The 11,608-nt window shown below is 42.5% G+C and overlaps 1 protein-coding gene across 5 annotated transcripts in view; it reads left to right on the top strand.

Annotated features, from left to right (window-relative positions):
- The window catches only part of LOC138982793 (rhotekin-like), a 93,436-nt gene that overhangs the window by 56,325 nt on the left and 25,503 nt on the right, over nucleotides 1-11,608 (top strand). Inside the window, exon 1 of one of the 5 annotated variants that reach the window (XM_070356141.1) lies at nucleotides 10,307-10,667. The exons of the other annotated variants lie outside the window; for them this stretch is intronic. Within the exon in view, the coding sequence (XP_070212242.1) occupies nucleotides 10,587-10,667 (81 nt within the window). The 5' untranslated portion in view covers nucleotides 10,307-10,586. Of the gene's footprint in view, nucleotides 1-10,306; nucleotides 10,668-11,608 lie in introns of those variants that run through there. 5 annotated transcript variants of the gene reach the window in all.

Below are 11,608 nucleotides of genomic sequence, written 5' to 3'. Positions count from 1 at the left end.
TTTTGAACCTGCCCTCGCATGACACGCATCTCCATCGCTGCTTCAGTCATGTTGCTGTAACTGATTAGGTTTCCCAGCCTTTGAAATATGCCCTCGCATCACACACACACACACCCGTCACCTGTGTCCAAAGTGATCGATCAGTTTTCGGAACTTTCAGACCTGCCCACTCATCACATCATGTGACATGTACGCTTGTTTACACGGTTTGACTAACGATTATGAGTTTGAACATAGCCAATCAGCTGCGTTCAGAAAAGATCATATTTTAATTGCAAGTCGGTTTCTGTAGCCTGGTTTTGATTGGGTAAACCCTGTTTCAGAATCATGTATGGCTTTATGCGTCTGGGTTTCGGCAGCCCAGTTTGATGGGTTAAGCCTTTGGTTTGTGCAGCTTAGTTTTAATGGTTAAACCCTTTATGGCTTTATGCGTCTGGCAATGTTAGGGGCTGCACCCAACCATGGCTTTTTAACGATAGTGGTGCACAGTTCCATTACAGTTTTAAACTGGGTTTGTGAAATGTTGAGGGCTTGCGGTGAAGTGCTGTGCTGGTGTGCCTGGTCTTTTTTTAAACCGTGTGTGAACCTTTGAAGTTTGAAGAGCCTGCCAAGTGTGGTGAGCGGGAGCGACTTAATAAGATTTGTTACCAAGATAACAGCGTCATTCCTGGAGTCTGAAAAATGAAGGAAAGAGGTTGTTTAGTGGATATTTTGTGACCTGCTGTCTGAGATGCTCTTTTCTGATGATGGGGCTCTTTTCTTGTGGCTGGTATGGCAACGAGGGGGGGGGGGGGGCTTGCTTAGAGGAGGAATTGCTCCGTCGTCAATTTATTTTATGTAGCTTTGTTGTGTAAGTGTAATGAGAAGAAAAATATCGGGGAACACAGTTTCTTATTCAAAAATGCAAATTCATTTGAGCGACAATATCCCCAATTATCCCCTTGAGATGGAAAGTTTCAAGAATAACTTATTTTGAAATAGACCCAATCCTTTCTTTGTTAATCACTGTAAAACTGCTGCTGTGGGGGAAATTAAACTTGGCAGACTATCAGTAATTAATGTAAGCTATTAGTAATTCCGACTCCTGTTTTCTTTGCATTCTAATTAAAAGTGAAGTGTTTCCGCGGGGATAAATTCGGCATTTTGCAATATGTTCATGCTTCAGATACAGCTGCATAAGTGTAACACCAAACCCAGCGTAACGCGGCCGACTGTTGCTTGTTGTTAATTGCTGTGTCCAGTTTATCGGTCAAAGGTGATGTCGAGCTGCTGACTGTATGAATGTTCTGACCTTGTGCGAGGCAATGGCATTGAGTGTCCCTGTCAGCTTCATTGATGGTACAGGTGTCGTATCACTTTATCCTGTAACGGTCAGCGGAAAGATTTCGTTTTTAGTGATACGTTGAGCGTTATCATTCCGTGACGTGTACAGTGTAAATAACATGTTGTGATGCACACGAAATAACTTATGAGGTGTAAGTCTGGTCAGAACTGTAAGTATTCGTTTCAAAGCAAGTGTTGGACACTTCGTGACAGGCTGAATGTTTTCACTGAAGATGTAATTCGTGTATTATATCATTTTTGGAGACTGTTTTGATTCCAGTTCGAATTTCTTCATGTGAGATACTAAAGTTGGTGAAAGTTTACAATCATCTTTTGGTTTAAACGTGGCTTTATTTAGAAGACAAAGGGTGGCATATATGTATCCTACAAAAAACAAGAAATTCCTCCGAGGTAGGAAAAACACCCCCGTCCTTACCATTCTCACTGCCACCAACTGAGAAGGTTATTTCCCTTTGACCATTAATATGTCCCTCTATAAGTCCTTGTAGAATCTTAATCCACCAATAACTCCCTAACCGTGTGTTTGACTGGTCCCAATTTTTGTAAGGACCGTCTCAGGAATGTATAGAACCTGTTCACCAAGTTTGGTGACGATCGGTCCGTTCATTCTTGAGATCTATATGCGAACACAAACACACAAACAAACACATCGACCGAATCCTATACACACCCCTATACCGGGGGTGTAATAAACTTGGGACCACCAAACAAGCTATGCTTATATCAAGTGTGGTTACACACTTACATCCAAGCAGAAAAACGTCTTGTACAGGTACTGTCAAGGAGTAGGACAATGATCTTTTGAATATATTTTATATGATCAGCCTCCAGTTAGTCTGTGAAATCATCTATACAAATTTAGGAGAGTAACTGTGCAACGATGCAATTCGGCACTGCTTTGGAAACTTCCCTTTCAACTCAACTCAACTCAACTCAAATTTTATTGGCTTCAATTTTCACATAGAAGAATTTGTCTTGCGCTTGGGATTAAGACATAGGCAGAAAGTAAGAGTATAACATATAAAAACAGCATTCATATCACATTTCATGTATCACACACAGTAATCACTAGCATAGGCCCAGGCCTACAGATATCACACTGTCCCTGCATCACACATGCAAATAAATAGTATCACACTTACCACGTATCACACACAATATATACACTACATAACATACAGCAAGTTTCCATCTCCCGCGCCCCCCCCCCCCCCCCCCCACACACACACACACACATCCTCGCACATGCGCCGACTCCATACAAATGACATCACCAGTCCATTAACTAAAATGCACAGTGACCAGCAGAGGGCACATGATACACAACACGTGCTCAACCAGACCCGCTAACTAAAATAACAACTCAACCAGACCCGCTAACTAAAATGACAACAGAGACAGAAACAAGAACCGGGCACAACATCCACACGTGCGCGACCTACTCCACATCAAGCGCCCGTGATCTATAAATAACAATGACTGCGTTTAAAATAAAACATGAATAGTGCCGATGTTTGCTAACAATGAATACATAAAAACTAAGATAAGAATGTATGTGCTTTCATAATATGATTATTTTATAAAACACAGTGGGAAAATTGCGACAGATACTGAGAACATATCTGACGCCGTTTTGTTTGACAAAATTAATATTGAATGTATGTAACCGTGTGCTACAGTCAGACTCTTAGATGTCGTACGTGTCTTGGTCGTTTTGACTGCCTGGACCTTTGAGCGATTAGACTTGATACGCACTAAGTATCGGACAGTCCTATTATAGGTCTTCTGTCGGCTAAAAGTGTTTTTTGTATCCGAGGAAAGAGGATTGCTTTACCTTGGCTTTCCCTTGTTCCTGGAAGCTCAAAGGCTCAGGCCAGGGGATTTTCACTGGAAGCTATGAGTTCACTCACATTGTTACGAGTTATAAACCGGTTAGGTGAAGGTATCGGTTGCTTATGTGTGACTGTGTTTGAAGGTGTGCATGTTCACATCGGGTTTAGGTCGTTGGTAAACAAGGAATGTATACTTTATGACTGATGGCTCTTTCTGTCTCTGTCGTTCTGTCTGTCTGTCTGTCTGTCTGTCTCTCTCTTTCTCTCTCTCTCTCTCTCTCTCTCTCTCTCTCTCTCTCTCTCTCTCTCTCTCTCTCTCTCTCTCTCTCTCTCTCTCTCTCTCTCTCTCTCTCTCTTATGTCGATGTGTCTGCTCTTTTATCTGCATGTCTGTATGTGTAGCTGTTCGATCGTTCTTCGGCTGATTCTAAACAAGTTTGATTGTTTGATTGACAAAGGGGCTCTCTTGTGTGAAGGCATACCTCGAATGATGAAGTCTTGAGTCACATGATTAATATAAACGTGTTAGCGGAGCGTGCAACTGGACGTGCGGAGATCTTTGCTTGACCACCGATCAGTCCCGCATCCCAGGGCGACGGACATGAGCCGGGGACAACGGACTGAGCGATTTCTATTGTCACATGTAATTATTTCCCCATCCCTTTCAGTAGTCATCCTGTCCACTTGTCAGTAATGTCACGCTTCAATCATGGATCTCCTATCATTGTTCTAGTGTCGTGATTTGATGCGTTGTGATGTCTTTCAGCAAGGCAGTATATAGCTGGAGAGAGGATACATGTGTGATTGATTGGAGTAAGGCAGTATAATATAGTTGGACAGGGGATGAGAGGAAATGTCCTGTCACGAGAGGGGAATGCCAGGGATTAACCGTTTTGCCTTGATGGTAGGGCTACAGCAAATCATTTTCTTCTCTTTGCATAGTGCAGGATCAATGATAGTGTAAATGTCGTAAATGTCTTCCTTAATTATTGAGCCCATCAATGCAGTGCCAGTGCCAAAGGTTCGTGCAGCGAGCTTCGTTAAGTAGACTTCGCGAAGTCGACTTCGCCCAATCAATATAAGGTTTAAAAAGAAACCCTAATTATTCAGATGTCCGCGTGGTCTAAAAAAAAAACACCTCAAAGAATACAAATTTGACAAATCGAAGTCCTTCACTTTAAAGCTCGGTAAAACATTCAACAGCTTTTAGTCACAAGTCAGTAGGTATCCTAAATTCTCTTGATCTTGGATGTGTAGCCTTGGTGTTAACACAGAAAGAGTTGAATTTTAGAATGTCATTGTTTGTGCCTCAGTATCTTCTTGGATCTGCATGTTGGTAGCTTGTCTTATTCCTAGCTAGCTGTGCTTTCAAGTGTTTCAGAACATTTCAAGTGTTTCAGAACATTTCAAGAGTTTCAGTACATTTCTAGTGTTTCAGAACTGTGACCGTAGGGTTAACGATAATTCTGACACCAAATTCCAAAGATTTCACTGGCATCATCATTTCGTGTTTAGTTATTCTGTTCGTGGCGTGTGGGTGTCTTTTAAAAGTGTGCGCAGCTTTATGCATGTGATTCTGCAAACAAAATACCAATCGGTGTGTTTGAACCGGTTGCCGATTTAATTTCCGGTATTTTGATATTGTTACCAGTGAAATAGTGAAATTGGTCCTGGTAACGCGACCCCTGAAAGCGAGTGATTGTGTGTTTCGACAACCTTTGTTGGAATAATAATAATAATAATAATAATAATAAATAACTTTTCTATAGCGCGAGTCCCATCAATTGGCTCCAGGCGCTTTACAAATTCATTATAGAATAAACTAGCACAAATCAACAAGCATACAAAGCATACATTTAACTGAGACATAACACCAAGAACCCAAGCACTAAGCAAAAACTTAGCGTACAATGTTAAATACAAGCGATACATCCAAACGTGCCGCCAGACTGATCAAACTGCCACTGCTGCGTGACGCAATGAATAACTGGACTGGATTTAACGCTCGGGCGTTGTCGTCTGCTGACAATGCTTATGAAACACATTGTCTGTAATCATCACTGTCGAGGTTGGGTGTGTGTTAATAAGGGAAACTGCCTCTCGGCAACATTGACTCAGATTGTTTATGAAGTTGTATGCGCTCAATGATTCATACAGTGTGTGTGGGAATGCATTTCTGGAAGGTTTAATTTGCAACGTGATTGAGATATTAATAGCATGTCGAACCCACGTATTCTGCTGAAACTGATCTTTAAAATTGAACCTTTTATAGATCTACATTGATTTTTTTCCCGCGAGGAATTAATTATGGTGGTTATTTTTGTTTATGGTTTTTTGAGTCACTTGAGAAAATGTGACTCTATGTAATCGGTCAGTGTTAGTCTGTCCGGCCGGCCGTCCGGCCGGCCGTCCGTAGACACCACCTTAACGTTGGACTTTTCTCGGAAACTATCAAAGCGATCGGGCTCATATTTTGTTTAGTCGTGACCTCCAATGACCTCTACACTTTAACGATGGTTTCGTTGACCTTTGACCTTTTTCAAGGTCACAGGTCAGCGTCAAAGGAAAAATTAGACATTTTATATCTTTGACAAAGTTCATCGGATGTGATTGAAACTTTGTAGGATTATTCTTTACATCAAAGTATTTACATCTGTAGCCTTTTACGAACGTTATCAGAAAAACAAGGGAGATAACTAGCCTTTTCTGTTCGGCAACACACAACTTAACGTTGGGCTTTTCTCGGAAACTATAAAAGTGACCGGGCTCAAATTTTATGTGAACGTGACTCCCAGTGACCTCTACACTTTGACGTCTGCTTTGGTGACCTTTGACCTTTTTCAAGGTCACAGGTATGCTTCAGGTATGCATTGTGTTGTGAATAGCAATTTCTTCCTGTCCATCTGATGCCTCATATAATATTCAGAACTGCGAAAGTGACTCGATCGAGCGTTTGCTCTTCTTGTTGTTTGTTTTTTATCATGAGGAGTTTCTGTCAGTGATTTAATTTCAATATCTAACAACCTCTGCCATAGTAATATTGAGCGACGCCGTAAAAATTGACTCGCGGCTACAGTGGTTCATGTAAAATGATTGTATTCGCTCAAGGCTTCATAGATTAGAATGCTTGATTGCAGTTCAGCCCGCGTACAAAGGTGGATTCAAATTGATGATTCAAGGCTTTGTTCATATTCCAGTCGTGAATTTTGTAATGACACACAAGGATTGAAGAAATGCTATTGTTGAGCTTCATGGATTGCCTAATACTTGGCTCATTTCTGTTCTTTTCGTAACATACTTGACAACTCATGACTCCCTCAATCAGGATAGTTTACATCGGTGTCAACAACAAATCCCAACCTCAGTTCCCTGTTGTTGGACAGCCACTGAACAAGCACAGCTGCTGCTCATTCGTGATTTGACCCTCTTTGACCTTCCACGCAGCTTCAATCATACGACAAACGGTTTCACCTCTGTGATATTTCTGTTGCTCTGCGTGAGTGGTTCAAAATGGTACGAATCATCAAAAGCTACATATAGCCTATTGTATAGGTCAAGTTAAACAAAAACAAAATATTTATTTTTAAGCTGCACCGCTGGTATTGTCAGTGTCAATTGTGAAAACTAGAGATTTTGTTTGAAAATTGCAGTTTTTTGTGGAATACAAAGCAGGATCAAAACCGCGTGTTCTGGGCAGACTTAGACAAAAAAGATTCCGTTGGGGACGCACAAGGTTGTAGTTCTAAGCTCCATTTGTACGTCTGAGCCTGGTATTACTCACAACGTTCTTCGTTCTCTGCATTCTATTGGTCCGTCTTTGTCCAGACGTTTCTTCCCCCTTCTCCCTCTGTTTTTAGCTGCTGTTTATTTGCCAGACAGACGCGGCCTGCTTGACTTAGTGATGGACCGTTCTTGGCCATCCCTGAGTCCACTGTCTTGACCGCCAGATGTCGTTGTCTTCTGTGTCGTCTTGGTCAGCTTAAAAGAGCCACACTCAGATGCATTTCTGGTGCTTAGTAATCTTAAATGAGCAGCGAAGGTTCAGTTTAGATAGTACAGTTCAGATGAAAGAAAGTCAATTAAACAAAAGTGGACACATCAGTAACCAGGTTAGATTGTTCTTTTTCAGTATTTAAAGTAAGTCAGTAAGTAAATGTGCAACACACTGTCAACAAATGTTACCTTGATTTGGAGCAGAGCTGCACAGAGATCATTGATGCAGCACATCACACAGATGCCCATTGGTCTGGATCAGACAAGGATATTTGTTCTTCTTTTTTCCCCATCAGATCGGCATGGTCCAGTTAATGAAAAAAAAAATCAGTATCGTGAAACTGCTGATTGAATGGTGAAACAAAAAGAAACAGAAGAATGGACAAGGGATCGGTTGCTGTCCCTTTAACCAGGTGTTGCCATGTCCAGTGTTTCGTGGCCAATGCTTGACCATTGTCTCCTGTGTTTTGCGAGTAAGCATGACCACGTGGGGGGCGCTTGTTTGTTGCCATGGTAATCGTAAGTTGAGCAGCTCCCCCGGGGCGCCCTGGCCATATAAGACCACGCAACACCTTCCTTCGCTCTCTTTCGTCTGGGTCAAACGGTGTGGTGGATTCGTGTGGATACTTCCAAAAGTTCGCCTTGTGCCTTTGTTGTAAAATGTGATTGTTTCTGTTCGTTAAGATAACTGCATGCAAACTGATTTCCCTGATTGTTCGCGGAAGATGTGTGTGTGTTGTCTTCGTCTGCTTACTACATGTAGCTCTAATCAAGCTACGGTGTGATTATCGGACATTGGAGCTGCAGGAAATTCAGTCTTAAACGACATTTTACAGGCTTGAGATTTTCTTCAGTGTTTTCACATTGCTAGATTTGTTTTTTAAATTACAAGACAAGAGATCATTGAGCAAAAGAGTTGTTTGTTGCTGAAAGTCAGCTTTGCTGTTTGAAGGAGTTCCAATGCCCCGATCCTGCCATTCATTCGCAGACACTGTTTGAATGTATCGCCTTTATCCCTGTTCAGAGCTGACAAATTAAAACACAAGAAGAAGGAAACAATCTGTTGGACGCTGTTCCCGTCTGGCTGCACCTCCAGTCAGTTCAAAATAAGCTGAATTGGGACAGAAATTCTAACAAGAAAAAATGTAATGTTGTTTGGCTGCTTTTTCGGTCTTTTATTAGCTCCTCCTATCAATTCCACAGACATAGAAAGTTCCCAGATAACTGAATTTAGAAAGTGAAACCGAAAAGACGAAAACGGATTGTTTTCGCTGCTCATCTGGGCCAGTTTTGTCTACTCTTCCAATCAAGGCTAATAACATTCACCAGAGCTGCATAAACACAGACAGCAGGGAGGTAGACGTGCCAATTAACAGTAAGGCCAAAAAAAAAAGAAGGTCTGTTTACGGTAACATAGGCCAAAAAAATAGGGTCGGTAGGTCGGGATTTTTTTTTTCCCCCAAAAAAACCATATTTTTACGTTATTTTATTTTTTTTTTCCCCAAATGCCCCAAAAAAGTCTAGGGTCGCGTGAAAAAAATAGGGTCGGTCGGGTTACCGTAAACAGACTATTTTATTTTTTGCCTAATGGCCTTTATACTGAAAGCCAAGTAGCATCGCAGCAGCTGAGCTAGCTGGGGGTGCAAGCCGGGACATGGTCGGCCAGGATGTGTTGTTGTCGAGTTTTGAAATCCTGATTTCGAGTGGCATTACCCACAAGTGATATATATAAATATTAAAACATTTTTTAATTTTTTTTTAAAATCCGCATAAAAAAATATCCGCATCAATATTATTGTAGGGACGTATGTGGTGTGCAACTCGTAATGTTAAGTGTGAGAAATAACAAATGTCAATCATATTTGTGGAGAATCGTCAATGACGCACGCTGATACCGGACCAGAAAGTTGGAGAAGAAACCATTCTGAACAGCTTGCAGGAAGCTGGTGCTCGAATCTGTCTGCAAGATGGTGGTCGCTGATAACTTACTACAGCCATGCAGCTTTGCTGGGGTTAATTACTGGAGTGGTAGACTTTAGTGCCCTTTTCCTATCACAACTGTCTTGCTGAGCCGTGAAGAATTTGTATCGTGGGTTCTTCGCGTCCTGTTCTCTTGGGAATAATTCTCCATGCTGTGTCGTGCAGAATATAGGCCAGTTCTGTAGCTGTACAAGATGCAGGAAATTGATCAAGTGCAGTTGCATATTTCTGAAAGCTATGAGTATGAACAGGATCTGTTCTTGATGCTGTCTACGTTATAATTATATTTGAACGGTTTCAACGTTGGAGTCTGGTTGCTGAATGTAAGCACAGGTGTTGTTCTAATAATCATCATGGAATGTGGTAACGACGTTTGATCTGTGATTGATTTGGAAGATTGAGACAAAAAAATTCTCTCCCATACCTCATACTACTACCACACCTTTGCACTCAGAGCTAAAAACTGAGTTAACTGGTGGTGGTTGGCTGAAGGAGGCGCGGGTCGATGGTCGGATAGACCTTTCTATTTCCATACACATTACCTACTTGTCGTCCATTGAGCCTGATTAGTCTGGGCTGGGCCCGTGCTGAGCAGATTGCCTTCGCGCTTGCCAGCTCCACTTCCTAGCGTAGCGGTTTGAGTCAATGAGTGATATCCTGGTGTAGGTACTGGGCCAGTTCATGTGTGTGTCCATGTGTGTGCGATTGGACTTGTGCTGGCGTGCGCTCTGTTTTCAAAGGAATAATGTCTGAAGGAACCGTGAAGCATCAAGGTGCAACCGCGTGGTGTGACTTCAGTTAGTCAATAATTCAGGAACAAACCTGCTTACGTGACGAACATATTATTACTCATGTGCTTAAAGAGTTTCTTTAAGTCTATCAGCTTAGACCAGACGGTAATGAGGCTGTGAATATTCATGCGTGCATACATTCAGATAGGTGTTAATGAGGTTGGCGGTTCTGAGAGCCAGAGTGTGGTATGGTTTGTGTGCATCAGAATTGATTGTGTAATTAGAGGCAGTGTTTAGACAGTGGTCGTTTCATTGTCAGACAGATCTTGGACAATCTAAACCGTTCTTCAATTTATACAATTCCCTTCTCACGGTTTTCTACGTATACATGTAAGTAGGCAGAAGGAGTGACTCAGGTGCCAGGGCTGGAGAAATGACATAACCAGTTCTGACTTCTGGTTGGAACGAAACTGGCCGTGCCGCAGTGCAAAGGTGCGCTTTGTGGCTATACTGAAGTATAACAAGCTCCCTAGTCGGGCTTGCACCTGCCTAGCAGAACTCTTCCCATATCCACGAACATTTGAACTGTTGCTGCTGGCTGTGTGAACTATCGGCTGTGAGAAAATAGCGGGTTCGCGACTTGTGTGAAGGCGCAGCGGTGGAGTTAGACGAGTTAGACTGTTTAGCGAAAAAAGATTAGTTCAAAGATGGAAAAAGTGAAATTGCGTCGAATCAAAGGTTTGCCCAAGTTGCCTCCGTCAGGAATACCGACTGTCAGTCTTTTGTCGGTAAGAAGAGATTCTTTGATGTTACGTACTGTGCTTTCTCTCTCTCTCTCTCTCTCTCTCTCTCTCTCTCTCTCTCTCTCTCTCTCTCTCTCTCTCTCTCTCTCTCTCTCTCTCTCTCTCTCTCTCTGTGTCTCTCTCTCTTCTCTCTCTCTCTCTCTCTCTCTCTCTCTCTCTCTCTCTGTCTGTCTGTCTGTCTGTCTCTCTCTCTCTCTCTCTCTCTCTCTCTCTCTCTCTTCTCTCTCTCAGGCACTAACACACACACACACACACACACACACACACACACACACACACACACACACACACACACACACACACACTCACACACACACACACACACACACACACACACACTTGTCGACACTGATTCATGACTTTGCTACGATTCTTCCCACCTCCGCTCTGTTTTCGTCTTCCTCATATGTTTTTCAACATTGTCTCTTTTACTCTATCTCCATTGTAAGTTTGAAAGGCTTTTTGTGTGTGAAGATCTCGTTTGCTCCGATGCTGTCTTGAAAATATTCGCCTCTCCTTTGGAGACCTAAATTGTCCAGATATTGTAAGGTCCCAAAATAGGAGCTTACAGGCGACCAGTGAGTCCATCCCATCAATTATAAGCTGTCGCATACATGTTTCAATCTACTGAGGGAGAGCGAGCCCCAGAGAGCGGGAGAGACGTTTTTATCGAGAGCTGACAGCTGACCATCCTTCAAAGGAGTTTTTGCTTGCCCCTGTACTCGCGCACACTTTGAAACCTTCAACCTGCTGATCCTTCACAGGCATCCCCTCTCTCTCTCTCTCTCTCTCTCTCTCTCTCTCTCTCTCTCTCTCTCTCTCTCTCTCTCTCTCTCTCTCCTCTCTCTCTCTCTCTCTCTCTCCCCCCTCTCTCTCTCTCTCTCTCTCCCCTCTCTCTCTCTCTATCTCTCTCTCTATCTCTATCT

This window comes from Littorina saxatilis, linkage group LG12 (assembly GCF_037325665.1).
Source record: "Littorina saxatilis isolate snail1 linkage group LG12, US_GU_Lsax_2.0, whole genome shotgun sequence".
NCBI classification, from domain to species: domain Eukaryota; kingdom Metazoa; phylum Mollusca; class Gastropoda; order Littorinimorpha; family Littorinidae; genus Littorina; species Littorina saxatilis.
Note: the sequence above shows the minus strand (reverse complement) of the source record. Positions and strands in the feature narration are given on the sequence as shown.